The 15,860-nt window shown below is 48.2% G+C and overlaps 5 protein-coding genes across 5 annotated transcripts; 2 read left to right on the top strand and 3 right to left on the bottom strand.

Annotated features, from left to right (window-relative positions):
• Positions 1–208: 208 nt before the first annotated feature.
• Positions 209–1,837, bottom strand: BT62DRAFT_1006884 (WD40 repeat-like protein; the record flags this gene model as incomplete). The annotated part of the gene is made up of 7 exons (XM_043177284.1): positions 209–854; positions 907–999; positions 1,048–1,155; positions 1,209–1,315; positions 1,371–1,443; positions 1,496–1,555; positions 1,608–1,837. 7 exons carry the CDS (start codon positions 1,835–1,837, stop codon positions 209–211), a joined length of 1,317 nt encoding a protein of 438 aa, XP_043038700.1.
• A 1,830-nt stretch (positions 1,838–3,667) lies between these two features.
• On the top strand, positions 3,668–7,157 carry BT62DRAFT_933002 (uncharacterized protein). The gene is made up of 13 exons (XM_043186471.1): positions 3,668–3,915; positions 3,978–3,997; positions 4,052–4,138; positions 4,189–4,216; positions 4,266–4,563; positions 4,693–5,133; positions 5,185–5,290; positions 5,424–5,515; positions 5,566–5,674; positions 5,730–5,939; positions 6,002–6,207; positions 6,259–6,390; positions 6,450–7,157. The coding sequence occupies exons 1-13, from the start codon at positions 3,782–3,784 to the stop codon at positions 6,963–6,965; spliced, it is 2,379 nt and encodes a 792-aa protein (XP_043038699.1). The 5' UTR covers positions 3,668–3,781; the 3' UTR covers positions 6,966–7,157.
• Positions 7,158–7,271: 114 nt separating this feature from the next.
• Positions 7,272–7,701, bottom strand: BT62DRAFT_920483 (uncharacterized protein; the record flags this gene model as incomplete). The annotated part of the gene is made up of 3 exons (XM_043184221.1): positions 7,272–7,501; positions 7,551–7,592; positions 7,650–7,701. The coding sequence occupies 3 exons, from the start codon at positions 7,699–7,701 to the stop codon at positions 7,272–7,274; spliced, it is 324 nt and encodes a 107-aa protein (XP_043038698.1).
• A 1,169-nt stretch (positions 7,702–8,870) lies between these two features.
• On the bottom strand, positions 8,871–10,309 carry BT62DRAFT_182560 (uncharacterized protein). Its single transcript, XM_043179957.1, has 2 exons — positions 9,843–10,309; positions 8,871–9,791 (listed from the first exon to the last, which is right to left on the bottom strand). Exons 1-2 carry the CDS (start codon positions 9,924–9,926, stop codon positions 8,961–8,963), a joined length of 915 nt encoding a protein of 304 aa, XP_043038697.1. The 5' UTR covers positions 9,927–10,309; the 3' UTR covers positions 8,871–8,960.
• A 2,727-nt stretch (positions 10,310–13,036) lies between these two features.
• On the top strand, positions 13,037–15,810 carry BT62DRAFT_897441 (uncharacterized protein; the record flags this gene model as incomplete). The annotated part of the gene is made up of 16 exons (XM_043183302.1): positions 13,037–13,327; positions 13,377–13,440; positions 13,496–13,976; positions 14,023–14,254; positions 14,306–14,490; positions 14,547–14,653; positions 14,707–14,813; positions 14,870–14,928; positions 15,011–15,165; positions 15,220–15,290; positions 15,346–15,368; positions 15,426–15,446; positions 15,507–15,523; positions 15,581–15,613; positions 15,666–15,689; positions 15,743–15,810. The coding sequence occupies 16 exons, from the start codon at positions 13,037–13,039 to the stop codon at positions 15,808–15,810; spliced, it is 1,938 nt and encodes a 645-aa protein (XP_043038696.1).
• Between the last annotated feature and the right edge of the window lie 50 nt (positions 15,811–15,860).

The raw sequence follows: 15,860 nt of genomic DNA, 5'->3' as shown, positions 1-15,860 counted from the left end.
CTGTCAATGAAACATGGACCTTCCTCGATGTCAGCAGCAACGCAAGATCGCCACCATTCAAACATGCAACGCAAGTATGACACATACAACATGACGGATATCTGTTTGAATCTCGTCCCTCTCAATTGCACCCAGGCATACATATGTCTAAAATTATCCTGTTAGCAAAACGCGGTGTGATCTCGAAACAACAAAATCCACCTCAGCCTCACAGGTCATCGAAAAACCGGCCCTCGACTTCAACCTCGTTCCTCCCTTTCTTACGCTTCGTTACCATCAGCGGGTTTTCCTCCTTTTTCCGTTTTCTTTTCGTCGGTGGAGCTGGAGAATCCGAATCTGAATCGTCATCATCATCCGCGGAGCCAGAGTGATGGGCCTTATTATCTGCGCCACTATCTGCTTCCTCCTCCTCATCATCTTCAGCAGACTCAGCGTCATTGCCCCCAAACGCTCCCTCTCCTTTTTCCTTTCCTTTATCATCTTCTCCATCGCCTTCTCCATCATCTCCATTGAAAAAACCCCGCAAACTGGTCAGCTTCAGTGTCTCGTCATGGCCAGCACTTCCAATCCACCACCGAGCATCGGGTAAAATTTCATCATGGTCTGATTTTTTTGCCACCGGCGCTATCTGCTCATCCTCACCCTCGAGATCCAAGAAATTTTGTCCGTCGCCAATAGCGACCTTCTCAACGGGCCATTCACCGTGATCTGCCACGACACCCAGCAATTTCGTCGGAAATATCTGGACTGCGCGCACGAAACCATCGGATGACCCTGTTAGGATCGTGCTGGTGGCATCAATGTCCGTGAATGATTCAGGTAAAGCACATAATGTGTCAACAGAATGAGGGTGCCTGCTAAACGCGTTAAAAGGGACAGGCAATCACGAGAAAGAAGCCCCATTACCCCGGAATACGGTCAACACAATCGCCCCAACCACTGCTTCGGTTGAAAATAGACAAAACCCCAATTTGAGTGCCTACAACGAATTTGGTAGACCTTATGGAGCAATTCAGCTTGAGATTACCCTCAAAAACATTGACATACCCTTTGATTGCGACAATGGACAGAAGTTCATCTTCTTGATCCTCCGACTGCGCTATGGGTTTAGTATTTTTCGACCGGACATCTATAACTGACAGCGTTCCATCGCCACTAGACACAACGTCAGCACGTCACATATACGTATATCCCACACTGTCGCGCACCTCGTAGCAACTAGCTGTTTCTTATCATCCAACCACAGAAAATCCGTGATATAATCAAAATGATGTGTGTACTTTCGAATAGATTCTTTCTGTCTTGGATCCCATAGCTGCCAGTTACCAGTGAGATTACACCTGCCGAGATAGGTCGCGATGTGCCCCGACCTTGATAACTCCGTCGTCATCTCCTGTGGACAGTAGCCACGATGTCAAATGTCGCACGCGGTTGATGGGAGCCCTTCATATATAGACAGGTCATGGTCTGGATGAAATGTGCAAAAGAGAAAAACGCTTGCTCGTGTGCTTTGGCTCGCGACTGGGCGTGTCTCCCGGTGGTAGTATCGATTGTACTAGGCTCCTGTCAGTATCAGAAAAGGAACCGATAGCAGTTGGGTAACGAACTGGAGAGCCTTCCCCTTCCCTACGACGTATATATTGGTCCCGTCTCCGTTTATGCTTAGTCCGCGACAAGACCGGTGTGAAACCGATACGGAGAACGACTCCTTGTTTCGTCCTTGATGGTCATATGTGATAGCCTTGACCTGGCCAGATAAAAGCGCAGCATAGGCAGTGCAATGCGCAGGGTGAAATACAATGTCGAATATCTGTGAACCAACAGAAACGTCGGGCATGGCGACCTTCGAGCTATTTGTGTTTAAATTCTGGAATTGCTTCAACCAGACACATTAAATTAGATAGGACCTGGATACGTACAGATTTGAGAGGCTTTCAATGTCGCATAACTTGCTCGCCGGAGGACGATTATGGAGCACAGTGTGTGAACTTGTAGGCGCTTGTGTACTATTTTTCCCTTGTTGATGAGGTAATTATTACCGGCTTGACGGCAAGAGCACTGCCACGTCCTCTCCTCAAAAGTCGCGAGGAATTTCACGATTCGCGACGTAAGATCATTTTGGTATTTCAATATTCAATCGTCAAGGATATTTTACTACCATCTTCTCGAAAAGGTCTCGCTAGAAAGATCGAGATATTCCTTCGGGACTTTAATCATCTCCCCGAGCCAGAGCTGTCATACAGTCCACATAACTGCTTATGCCAGAACCATTAGATGAATCCCGCGGGCCACGCGATACCGCCCTGTTCGTGGCTGGAGATACTTTACATAATTACCAGTAGTTCATGTGCTTAAGTCGGTATCCTTTCCATGGTATATGAACTGAGGCCAGGAGATGGTTTTCTGTCCCAGGTGGACAGCCTCATGGTACTGCTTAGTACAAGATCTAGTTGGGCCGGATGTATGTTTTTCGGAGACAAAATGACGATTAATGTTGGAGGTTATTCCATGGTTACGGTGCGGCCGTCCGTGGACCTGAAATCGTGAGACCACTGGGGGTCGCTGGGAACAATGAGGTACAATGTCTGCCTTTCAACATCAGTCGGCCCGTAGAGTTGGAAAATCCGCTGCCGTGGGTGCATTTCCTTACCTTTTCCCTCCGGGATTTTTGCAGTTAGGTGTAATATATATACAGTATCATATGTACAAAATTTTTAAGGGATACGACGGGAGAAAATTTCCATTCAATTGCCGGGACAGCTCAAAGCAATTGAAACGGAAAATGGTCCTTCCCGAGCTTCCTGAAACTTTAAACCTATTTTATTCTATATAGAGTAACGGAAATATTCCGGAGGTATCCGGCATTGACTTTTCCTGGATACCGATCACAATAATTTAGTCTGAAAGGCTGAAAGCACATCAGAAATAGTATCATTCACGCAGAAAGCGACTTGTGCCGGTGCCGTCAAAATTGTCGAAAATCTAGTACACCAGCACTGGGTTATGCGTGTCATGCGGATCGAGACCTTATGAGGGAAAAGATTAAGGTCGTCTGCACGCAGCAGTGGCGCAGGGTTGTAGGCGCTTAGTGCTGGGGGGGAGGTAAATCATGTCACCATCCGTTTCTACCGCTAAGCTGACTCGAATTGTCGAAGACTTTTGGGAATCCTTCTAGGGAAGTGGCCCGCGAGGTCCTGCTGGGAAGACGCGGTAGAAATAGCAAATTTCAGGGTGTTTCTGACGAGGTCACGAAATCAGTATCCCGGCAGAGAAGATTCAAAAGAATTAATCGAGCGAACTCCATGAAGCATTTTATTGACACGGAGAGTGTTTCCATGTAAGTTCCGTAGCATTAGGATGGATTCCGCCAAAAATTGCAGTTTTCTCTCATAATGTAATCGGGCCGCAGGTATAGCTGTGCCTTGACCACACAATAGGCTTCAGATTGCCTAGAAATAGTTGGAAGAAGGGTGGTTACGTAATTTCATAGGTGGATGCCTGTCGACGCTTGCAAAAAATTGATCGCAGCAGGGCCCGCAGCATGGATGAGTAACCGTGTCCCACAGAGTCGCACGCCATACGCGGACGCTCCATTAGAAAATGACTGTGTGCAATCGGAGTTAGGACTTTCCTTTTATGGGATGATAAGATAACTTTCTTCTTGACTTCTCTCCGTAAACCTGCATGAAATCCACACACTCTCCTGGTCGCCCATCACGCTTGTATTTTCTCTGGCACATTTAACGCTATCCCACCCTTCTCTGCCATTTCTTGAGCAGCGATGTCTGGTTACCATCCCTACAAACAGGGAGAATCGACCAAATCCCCCGGACAGGCCAATAGCTACACGTCTGGGGACGACGCAGTCGCAATATCCCAAGGAAGACCCCACAGCAAGGCCAACAAGCGTATAAGGTACCTCTGAATCGTTTCTCCAAAGCCGACGAGTGTATGTTCACATGTACGATCTCTAACAGGGGTGAAATTGCCTGTGCAGGTGGGTCGCTCGTTCATATGGATACGTCGCTGGAAACCAACGTCGGTGATACAGAATGTCGTCGCCTGAAAATTCGATGCGATAGGATGGTGCCGTGTTCAACATGCGTCAAGCGAGGCTGCGCGTCCTTATGCCCGAATGGTAAGTTGGGACCATTGTCGGTCAATACGCATGACAGTGACGAACTGCAGGGACGGTACCTCCGGGGCAGGGCAGCAGGTGCGCACTGCTGCTACTTTCTAGTTATTCTTGGTTCATGTCTGTATAGATTTGTCTTGGCTGCGACCGAACATCTCCAAAACACACTGAAGAAATTGGAAGACCGTATGCACTCGCTGGAAGATGCTATAGCTATCGTCTATAGTGCCACTTCGGACAGCCCTCACCCACTTCTGGTGAAATGCAAGGACGAGGAAGTCGAAGAAGAACCATCAAACTTGAATAGTGTGAAAGAGGAGGCGGAAGAAATGGACGAAGATTCCCCGGTGCCGTTGGATGCTCTTGGAACGCTCTACATTGACCAGGATGGCTGGAACCGTTTCTTTGGGCCATCTGGAGGGTCAGAGGTTAGCATATATCTGCTTTTCTCTATCAAGTTCTCTGACCTGGTAACCCCTATCGACGTCAGAGCCTACTTAATGTGAGCGGCACTTCATTTTTGGCCTCCAACGCTCAACATAAAACGCCTACTATAGAAGCAAAATCCTCAAGCCTCTTCTCTTCCCGAACTCGACGCGTCCTATCTGTCTCCGCAGATAAATATGTCTTGTCGATCATTCCCCTTCACTCCACAAATGCTCCCTATAGCCAGCACACAGGCTTCTATAGAATCGTTCTTACCGCCCATCGAGCGCGCCCTGGAGCTTGCCGATATCTTTCTGGAACACTTGTCATGGATGTTCCAGATCGTCTCCGCTCAGCAAATAAAAGAGTTGATCTACATCGTATATAAACACAAGGATATCGAGTATGTGCCGCACGATTTAGCATTGATGCTGAGCGTCCTTGGTATTGGGGCCCTGGTGGATTTAAAACTACCTCCTTATAATCTTGAAGCTCAACATTACGATAAGCTAGCACAGGCAGCGCTGGCGTTGCAACCTGTGTTGCCAGAACAATCTATCGTTACTATCAAGGTATATTCCATCATCCATAATATCAGCAACGATATTCACATTGTGACCTAGGTATTGCATTTAATGAGTATATATAATGGCATGAGCGGTAAAGAGAGCAACCTGGAGCGATCATATGCGTTGCTCTGTCTTGCATCTCAGGTTGCGTTGAGGGTGGGTCATTTCATTCTCCGCACATTCATTCATGTGGTGTAATTTAATGAACATTGCTTTTGGTATAGATCGGATGTCGTATGTCTGTCTCTTTAGAATCAAGAATCAAGTTGGTAACATAGCTTACCCTTGATCAGATATCGATCCTTCTATGTGGGGTTTTGAAGGCAAAGAGGCCTACGACCGGCGTGTGTATTTCTGGAACCTCGTCGCTGGTAGTCTTTGGCAGGTATGACATTCCATTTAGAGGTATATGGAGTTGAACAAGTACCGGAACAGTGCTTGGTGACGGGACGTCCGCCCGTCATTTTGTCTGGATTCATAGATTGTAAGATTCCTACTGCCGAGGAAGAGAGTAACTTTCAACAAGGGGAGGTTCCTTTGGGTTGTAAGTCGCCTAATCGTTCTCGGACATGCCAGCATATAATGAAGCTTCCTTGTAGTCGGCATTTGGGGCTTCAAAGCGAGTCGCGAATGCCTTGTCCATGTCGTAAAGGCCAGTCTGGCTGTAAAACCCCCGTCGTATGAGAGCATACTCGAGCTAGACCAAAGAATACGGGAATTTGCTTCACCCCGTTCGTCCGATAACATGTCGGAAGACTCCACGCCCTTGTCAATGAAAATGTTTGTACGTTCTCATTATAAGGAGCTAAGTGAGTTCATACCGACAACGTATCTTTGTGATCGTTTCATGTTGACATATATCTAAATGTAGTGCTTCTCTTCCTCCATCGAGCCTTTTTCACGCAAGCAATGACCGAAAATCCCACGAATCCTTTGTTAAGCCCTCATGCGAAATCGGTAATTGCCGCTTATCAGAGTGCTTGTGTCGTTCTGCAGGACACGCGCATACAGTTTATGAAAAAGCCATTACTATGCGCTAGAGTGTGGAGAATATGGTCTTTTGCGTTTACAGCAGCGGCAAGCTTTCTTCGTCCTATATGTCCTATCGTAACCTTACTGTGCCCATAGGTGGTGGTTGGAACTGTTGCGATCCGAGGCGCTCATATGAACCTCGAGCCTACTGCCCTGGAAGAATTCGAGGCATCATGCACGATGTTCAGGAGCGCTGCTGACACGAGCCCTCGTGCTGCACGTGCACTGGTTAGTCCCGCCCCTCATCTGAACATAGACTCCATCTGACGACGACTTGGTTCCAACAGCCTGTCCTGGAGCCAATGCTGCAGAAAGCCCGCCAGACTCGACGTGACTCCGGCGTGCTTCGTTTCTCTGATTCAAGTGCTGAAGATGATATCTCGATATTTGCTGGGCGACCGACGGTGATACAACCCACCGAGACGGATCCTCAGGGTCTCTCAGTCCCACCCAAACGATCCCACTCGGATCCACCATACCTACCTTCTCACACCCAAAGACCCCTCCATACTACCGTCAACCTACCACCACTGATTACACCCATGTCCGAATCAGGACACCTCCCACCGTCTCTGCAGACACTGCTGCATCACCCGGAACACCCGACGACGTTTGCTGACTTGTCAGCTGGATGGGACGGTTTGTTCCACGAAATGCCCGGTCCTCAGGCCTTGTTGTATAACACGTCAACTTCAACTTCACAGACGGATTATCCAACTCTCAATATGAATGAACCGGCAATGCTCGATGACCGATGGTCGTATTTCATGCATAATTATGGGATTTTGGATGACCCTCGGTAAGGGTAGGGTGGATTTTGGATTTGAATTATTTGTTTTCTTTGACAGCTTTGTTTCTTGTGTATTATACATGGCGTCTAGGGCCATCGACACATGTTGTATCGTTTTTCTTCCTTTGTCCCTGAACTCACCTTTTTAGCCTACGGTATTGTAGCAGTTCCTCATTAATAGAACTGACGTATGAAATGCGATTTTTGGGTATAATATGCTACGTCGTATAGCAAGGAATAACGCGCGACCAGGGTCCAGCTTGGCTTCTGTCAGATGAGGCTAAACTTCCAGTATGAAAATCTCACCGAAGACATTCAGCTATGCTTCTGTGTCTTTATTAGCACCAGGTATTGAAGCTGGCGGCTCAGAAGCACTAGCATCCGGGACATACATTTGCTGTGCAGGCTGCATTTGTTGGTTGGTAGAGTCCTTCTTGGTCTGCTCGTCGAAGTCGTCCTCATTGAAACACTTGTCGCAGCATGATCCGCAGCATCCAGCTTGTCCGTTACCGGTGCAGCAGCAACAACAGCCATTAGCCCCCCAGGTCTCTGTGAAGGTGCTGAGATGAGAAGCACCGAGACTTCAGCAGACACGCACTTTGTATAGACCAAGAGCTCAGAGCCGTGCCTCCTGCGGTACCTGTGAAGATTTTAGTTCATGTTACGCTGCAAGATAGGAAGAAAAGGAAAGACATACAGCAGAGACCGCAACATAACAGAGCACAAATATCACCTCCATTATCGCCCATAGTTGAGGATAGAGATGAAGGACAGACGGATGGAAGGAAAGAGCTGCGTTTTATAGTACCAGCCCCCCCCTTTTGCTGGTTGGGTAAGATCCGTTGACGTGCGATGCGCAGGCGCAGAAGCAGGAGCCCGCGGCTTGCTCACTGGTTTGTTCACCCAAACCTCAGTGACGTCGGTGTCTCCGTTAGCATTTCCGCCCAGTGGCTATGCTTCCTCGAGCTTTCCTCTTTCTCTCCTCGACAAGAATGTTTGAACTCATTCTCAGTGTCAGATAGAACGAGCTCCATCCTACTGCCAATCTTGGAGCTGTTAGCGATTACGAGTTGATTACTCACTGATACTCACATGGGTATAAGCTTCACTCCAACCTACGACTCATTGTTTACTCATAACTAGCCAGTTCCGAGACCGGCAGTGGGGCGAAGTAATGAATCTACGAGACCTGAAATCATGACTTTTGGCTTCCTCTATGACCGGGAAAAAAAAAAAAGAAACAGGATGCTATGGTGATACTGGAAAGTGTTCAAGTTACGCGCTGCTCGTGGTCCAACTCCGAATTGCTATTCAGGTTTTCGGCCGAAAAACCTGAATCCCTTCATCGATTTTACGTAGTTCCATTGTTTTTTTTTATTCTCTGGACCATGGGAGTCTCGGCGTGTCCATGCAATGTTAATTCACCCTGCACCTTTCCTCCAACTGACTACCCAACTCTCCTTACAACCAATATTCTCTAGCGCGGTGTCCCTGACGGACTAAACCGGGTTCGCAAGGCACTATGTTTACTTGAGGAGGCGAGGCTCGGTTCCAAGACCAAGACATGGTACATAAGCTTCTCCATAGCAACTGGCTGGGTATTGGCATTATTTAGGACAGAAGTCTATTCGGAAAAACACACTATTCAAGTTCTTTGCCAGTGTACAAACATAAACCCAAATCTCAATCTGACCTTCCAGGAAGAGTTTCGTACATCAAATCGACTTCCCCGCCTTCCCTGAAGGCTCAATTCTTGAAGCGGTTTAGTCCGTTGCAGGGGCACTACCCACAGGAGATCAAACTAGCTACTTCCGCTAGTCAAATCTAGAGCATTATCAAAGGGTAAGTTACTACAGGTGATAATTGATTACCTTGAAATAGTTTCAAAGTGGGTCGTCAGAGCAGGATGTAATACAAAATACAACATAGGTATGAGTGAATGAATAATGCCCAGAATATACAGCTTGCTGATCCAAAACAAAAAAAAAATGCAACAACGATTGAAAGGCTACAGAGACCTCAGACGACTGAGAATATCCGTATAGTCAGTATCCTCCCACCGCTTCCCGCCTTTCTCTAGATACCACCGCCGGCTATACCGTCGCGGCTGTACAGCCCTGAAAGCAGCCCCTTGGAACCACTCATCTTCGTCTACATCTCCAGCTACCACCACATCGATGTCCTCATCCTCATCATCCTCCAGAGTGTCCAACCCCTCACTGTCCTCACTCGTACTCACACTACTCGAATCCGTCGAACCCAGCGACTTTATCGATTGTGCGAAGCACAACTCAGAGTGGGACACGCTGATTTTTTCGATGTCGAGCTCAGATGAACGTAACATCGGGGGAAGGAGGTTATTTCCGGACACGAGCTCTTCTGGGATCGTCTCACCAAGGTGACGCCGGAGTTTCGACAGCCGTTTCCGTCGGGCTGTTGTGGGTGTCGGAGCTTGGGGAATGGAGGGTGTGAGGGGTGTTATGCATTGTGAATCTCGGTGGGACGGCTTTAGGGCATCAGGAGATGTTAGCACGACCAACTTGGGCGGTCGAGATACAGGGGAAGCGGGAGTTAGAAGAAGAGGTGTTTCGGCTGTTTTGTTATTCGTTTTGGGCGTAAAAATAGGGCTAGACGAGGGAGTAGCCGGGACGACGGTTATGGAGGGCACAGGAGGAAAGGGAGGTAAAGGCCGGGATGGAAGGCGTCGGATCCCGGGGGTGGGCTTTGGTATTGGGGGTAATGGACGTATCGATTTCGTACGAGTGTGGCGCGGGCAACAGACATCCTCGTCATCCCGCCTCTTGGGTATGGGAGAGAGGGTGGAGCCGACTACACGCCCCTAGAGCGCCAATCGATTAGATACCAATGAAAAAGAGAGGGCAACACTCACCTTGTCTGCCACACCGATGACAATAGTGGGCCTCGCATAAGGCTTCACTCCTGTATATGCATATCCAGATGCGTTGCCGACCATGAACAACAACAGCGGAGGCGAACCACAGATCGTGGCCCGAAAGACAAGGGAGAGGGAGGAAACAAAATGCCGTGACGACAATAGTGACTTATAAGGGTACTATAGTGTGAAAATGGGTCACGACCTGTTGAAGTCCTCTTACGCGAGATCTTTTCTCCAGATTCCGATCGTTACTAAAGTTTCCAAATCCTGCGCACTGAAGGCAAACAAATTTCAGAGACCTCGGAAGCCCCTTATATAACTTGACGCTGCTACACCGCTTGCTTCAGCCGAGGCAAGTGTGATGTGTTCACCCGAAACCTGGCTTGAAGGTGCCAAAGTATCATCGATACACTTCCGGGGAAAACAAACACGAGGCATTCATCTCCATTCGGTCATGCCGCCCACGTCATCTAAATATATGCGCCAGGCAAGTACGAAAACGAGGTCGAACAAGAATCTAGGACTTACAGGATTGCTCGGAAGACCCTTGACAGGTCCAAGGACCCGGCACAGTCCTCACGGCCGCAAGCAAGAGTAACAAGATCGGCTAGGACCTGGCATGTCGAATTGCAGATAAGTATTCGCAGGCGTAACCCGTAGCGATCATACGCGAGGACCCCGACTCTCAAAGTTGAAACTCCTCTGTCTCTCTGTTACCGGCGTTGATGATGATTGTCTCCAAGGAGAAACGTGTACGCAATAAATGCAAGACACGGTGTGAACTGCTATCAACCCCAATCAACATAAGGCTGGATGTTGTGATCGTGCGATATGACTTTGAAAGAACAGTAATACTGAATAGTGGCATTAGTGTTCATACGCGTGTGGGACAACGGAAATAGTTAATGTCTCCGTATCGAAGTCCGATACCAAGTAGGATATTGTGGCCCTTTGGGGCGAGGAATCTATTTGACAAAAATTTACATCTCAGCCACCGAAGACAAAGCAACAAATGGACCTACATACGCAACTTGTCCCTGGATTCCGTGATCCGTGGAACCAGCACTAACACGGACGACCTTGGGAGATATCATCCGCTTGCGTTGTTTGGGAGGCATACTGATATGTGATATTACAAAGAAACACATCAGAATGCATGAATTGCAGTTGTCTATGTCGGCCAACAAGCTGAGCTGTAAAGCACATATACTTTAGAAGAGACTCGTAATTTGGGATTGTCGGCGCACCGCTAACATTGTTTACCGTGATCCCAACAACACCTCCGATTCTATACATGTGCTCAAACGGCCGACACACTGGACCTGTCGGGTATTGGGGTACGCGATCGCCTATAGATTCTAACAGTGACGGGTCAGTCCGAGGATTTTGCCAAGCGGGTTAAAGACCGGTGGAATAAGGATATAGGCTAGTGTATCCATCGCTGAACAAGGAAAGATCTGCGACAACAGCGATATGGCGAGCCACCCTTACCATCAGTTGTTTCTGTCACAGCTCCAGGTTTGGATCTGCATGGGAGTGTCGGAAGGTTCGAGCAATTGAAACGCGGTTGAGCTGTTCTCGCCATTCATTCACACAAAATATGAATATAACCAGACACGTACTCAGCTGGCCCGCGCGATTATCTTTTCAATGGTCCCGAGCCTTATCATGGCTCGGCGGATTTTCACGAGGGAGGTGAGCGTTTCATGCCCAGATCTGAGTGCGCAGTGCTCGGGGCCGCCCCGAGTAGGTCAATAGGACATTCTACGCTCGTCGACCGCCGAACTTTTTTTCGGACAGCACTAAATGTCAACATGAAACGGAATGCTTTTTCATGGGAAAACCGTGCCGCACCACATAAATGCTCGCGGTCGACCGCAGGTACTAATTCGTCATTCTGACGACAGACAGGACTGATGAAAGCCTTTAGGCATAAATGCAGCAAGGGCGACACTTGACTTGATGATGGTGGTGTATGGCCAAGATCTGATGCAACCATGTGGCTGCACTTTGTCTTCCACCATGATGGTCAACAACATCTTACCCGCCGCCAAGGGCACCAACGGGGCTCAAGAAAGCTATCTAGGAACTCAGCACCTGCTCAGTATCAAGCAGACAGAAAACTCCGAAGTTTTCCATTGGTCCGAGAGGCGGCAACGACCTTACTGCCTATTTATGCTTCAATTTCCGGTCGGCCACTATTCCGTCTACGACCGTTCCAAGGATTAGCCTATAGTGTCCTTCAAACATTCAGCAATACTTGGTAGCATGAGGCTGGAAAGCTTGCTCATTCCGTAAACATTGAAATACCCGTCGGTGATCTCGCAGCGTCGTCGTTTCCTTAGGTACTGTCCACCAGCAGACCTACGGAGGTCATCATTTCGAGGCGATTCAGTCACACGGCTGTGAGATGACTTCTGTTTCTCTCGAGATACTTGCGACGCATACATAACCATGTTGCGCTGCGGTTGGTTCGAAATTCGGTCCCTTTTTCCAGGCGTCTCCACTGTCCATGTACTCCGACAAGAGAGTAATACCACGCCTCATACGTACAGTGAACCAAACGCGTTTGCACTCGGACATACTTAGTTTCTCGAAGCGCATACGGTTATGTAGACTTGCCGCGACTCTGTTCGCCTATAATTAAACGCGGCAGTACGTGATCTTTCTCTCAAAGTCCAACAGCACGTCTGACATTTTCATTTAGGTACCGTTCCATGGATCTAATTATTTCTGTCTCGACTGAACAGATGTCGATTCATTTTGTCCGAGAAATTAAAACAGATTCTGATCGCGAAACTCTTGTCAGCCACCATTTTCTCACGAATCTCTACGTTATTATTGGCGTTTGTCAAGTTAACTTACCAAAGGTTAGCTACATATTTAGCTGTGGCACTGGGAAGTCATATTCCCCGGACGCGTCTGTTTAGCATTATGTGTTGGAAGCATTCCTGTGCCAGCGACACGGAGGTACGAAGCAGAAACTCGTACCACATCCAGGTTTTTATACATCACCACATGGCCATTCATTGCAGATGTACACATGGGCAATTCTTTCAGTGGCCATTCGAGATCGACTACGCCGGCCTAACTGGTCATCTCACGGGAGCCTCGGCATTCATTCAGATAAAGGACGCACTTGGCTTGTCCCTCTCAATGTTCCTTTCCTTTGATTGTTCTCGGACGACATGCGAATAATCAGCATCATCAGTCTTCTCCTGACCTATGTTCGTTTCGCAACGGCCGACCCTTGCGCCGACATTGCCGGGAAAGCCTTCGTCCCGCCTGCCGCCGCGTTAGCTTGTCTAAAGTCTTTCCCCTTCAACGAGACCTTGCGAGTCAATATGATGAACAACGCCGCTCGCGTACTTGACTTCTACACCTTCGAAGAGTACTACTTGAAATCTCCCCCACCCTTTCAAGAGTCGACAGTTAATATCAGGGCAACACTTGCACGATTGAATGCCACAGCGTACGAGGTGAGCATACATGGTGTCTAGCGGGGCCTTCCCTCACCACCCTTCTCAGACCGATTATGATGCCAGCTGGGATCTTTACATGTTCACCACCCAAATGAACGATGGCCACACGCGTAAGTTCGTTATATTCTATCTTCAAATAGGTTTAGTCACGCGACCCTCACATAGGCTGGTTCCCAAATTGTTACAACTCGTATCAAAATGTCCTACCGGCACCGGTAATCACGGCCTCAGTGAACGGCGAAGAGGGCGTGTACATCGCCCCAGACGCCGTCGAGTTTATATCCCTGCTAGGCGAAGAGTACACCTCCTTCTTCGATTCTATTCATTTTAACTGGACACGATTAGCTGGTGCTAAGGTCCTCGCGATCGAAGACCAAGATCCTTATGCCTATGTCGATACGATTGCATCGACAGTATCTGGAAACTACCTCGACCATGGCGTCCGCGTAAACTCGGTTTTCTCGAGCTACAGGATCTCCGGCACCGACTTTTCGCAGCGCGTAGGCGATCTAGCAGGTCCCATCGGTGTAGTCCAGACAGCAGTCAAATTCCAATTGATACCTGTCGGTTCCACTAGTGCGGAGACAGTGACCGTACCGTTTTTGGCTAATTTTATAGGTGTTCCTTTTACTGATGCAGAGTCGTTGTAAGTCGCGTTAAATTATGGAAAGCTGTTCTTAAATATTTTGCAGTTGGGCGAATAATTGTGCGGCAAATGAGGCTACAAATGGTGTTGACAATAAGGACGTGGTTTCTGCGGCAACCGTATCGGCAAAGAGCCGTCTTGCCAAGGCTGAGATCATCGACCTTTCGAATTCTAGCGCTGTTGGCTTGCCGCAACAGTTTATACCCACCCTTCCTCCTGTCAGCGGAAGTACTGGGGTCATCAAGTCATATATCCTTCCCGGAAATCATACTGGGGTCGTACGTACAACATTACAGTTCCCTTTAATTTTATTCAATCTTTCAAAACAGATGTTCGTCGGTTCGTTCGGCGGCGACTTTGACGCGTTCATGTCCGATGTCGTTCAAACCATCACCGCGTTCCAGGAGGCCGGCGTTACCCGTTTAATCCTAGACCTGACCAACAACGGTGGCGGGTTTGTCTGCTTGGGCCAATTCCTCTTTCAGTATCTTGCTGGTTCTAGCTTTGGATATCCGTGCGTGTCTCTGGTTGGTTCTGGTACAGATGCTGACGTGGGTTCTACTTGAATAGTGGCTTTCAATCCACCACCCGGGGGAATATACTCGCACAGAAGATTGTTGCTTCGGATATTGCCCTGGGAAACGACGATACCATAACCTTCTACAGCGCTGACAATTGTATGTTACTCCGTCATCGACGGATATGCTCTAATGGACATTCGACATCGCAGGGGCGTTTTTGAACGGCACTCAAATGCCAGCCTCGTACGACTATCTGGATCCCTTGGTACCATTCGTCGTCAATAATGTATCAGATCCTACTTCTCAGCGTTTCCACGTAAAACCCACGCCGTTCCATACATTTGGTGCTTCGCTGACAAGGAAATCATGCAGGATACATGTACATTGTCATTTACCCAGCCCATTCCGGAGAATCCTCCCTTTGATCTTGAGTGAGTGGGAATTTCCCTTTCTTGTCCATCATAGGTAGGCTGACTAGCTCTGGTAAAGCAATATCGCCATCGGTAAGCGCAGGCTATCTTCGGCTCGCAAGTGTTCTAAGCAGTCAATAGTCGGTAACGGAAATTGCGCCTCTACGTGCGCAATGTTCAGTACGCTCATGAATGAACACTTCCTCACCAAGAACGCGGTGTTTGGAGGGAAGCCGGGAGAGAATGTGGAGTTCAAAGGTGCGGTGAACACTTACCGTGTGTGTACATCAATCTGACACGAATGCGTAATAGGAATGGCTGGTAATCAGGTGCTGGAATGGACTGATTTGGATTCGGAGATCAAGACCGCTGATTTGGACGACGTATGTCTTTTTTATACTGCTTGGGAGTAACGGACGCTTATAGATGCTGCTTCAGGACCCATTGGCTCCCCCGGATCTGTGAGTCGACCTTTTCTGGGTGACGAGCCTGTTCTCACTATGTTTCGATTACGCTAGGCTGATTTCTGGTAACTTCCGGTGAGCTGCACTCTTTCTGAAAAGAAAGTCTCTTGATTTTCGTATGCTCGTCAATGCTAGTGTAAACTGGCGAACAGGTGCGATTGGCGCACAGATCTGATCAACTCCCAAGGCTGATATAGATCTGTATCTAGCATGGAGCTTCTTTGATGAACAGAAACCTATTGGTGGGTTTTCTCCTGGATGCTTACGTTCCCGCATCACGCATTCTTTTTCTAGCCTATGTATCTGAACTTCCGAGATGTACGTATAACCCGAAATACTGCGAATGTCCTCGACGCACTAAACGTTACCAGTCCGCTTTCCCTACACCTTCGACACGTACAACAATCCTCAGAACCTATGGCTCTTCGCGTATGTGTAGATTCGAGCTGTGGCGTTCTTAATCAATTGAAACAATTTACAGGGACAAGC

This window comes from Guyanagaster necrorhizus (genome assembly GCF_019112545.1).
Source record: "Guyanagaster necrorhizus MCA 3950 unplaced genomic scaffold BT62scaffold_15, whole genome shotgun sequence".
Lineage (NCBI taxonomy): Eukaryota > Fungi > Basidiomycota > Agaricomycetes > Agaricales > Physalacriaceae > Guyanagaster > Guyanagaster necrorhizus.
Note: the sequence above shows the minus strand (reverse complement) of the source record. Positions and strands in the feature narration are given on the sequence as shown.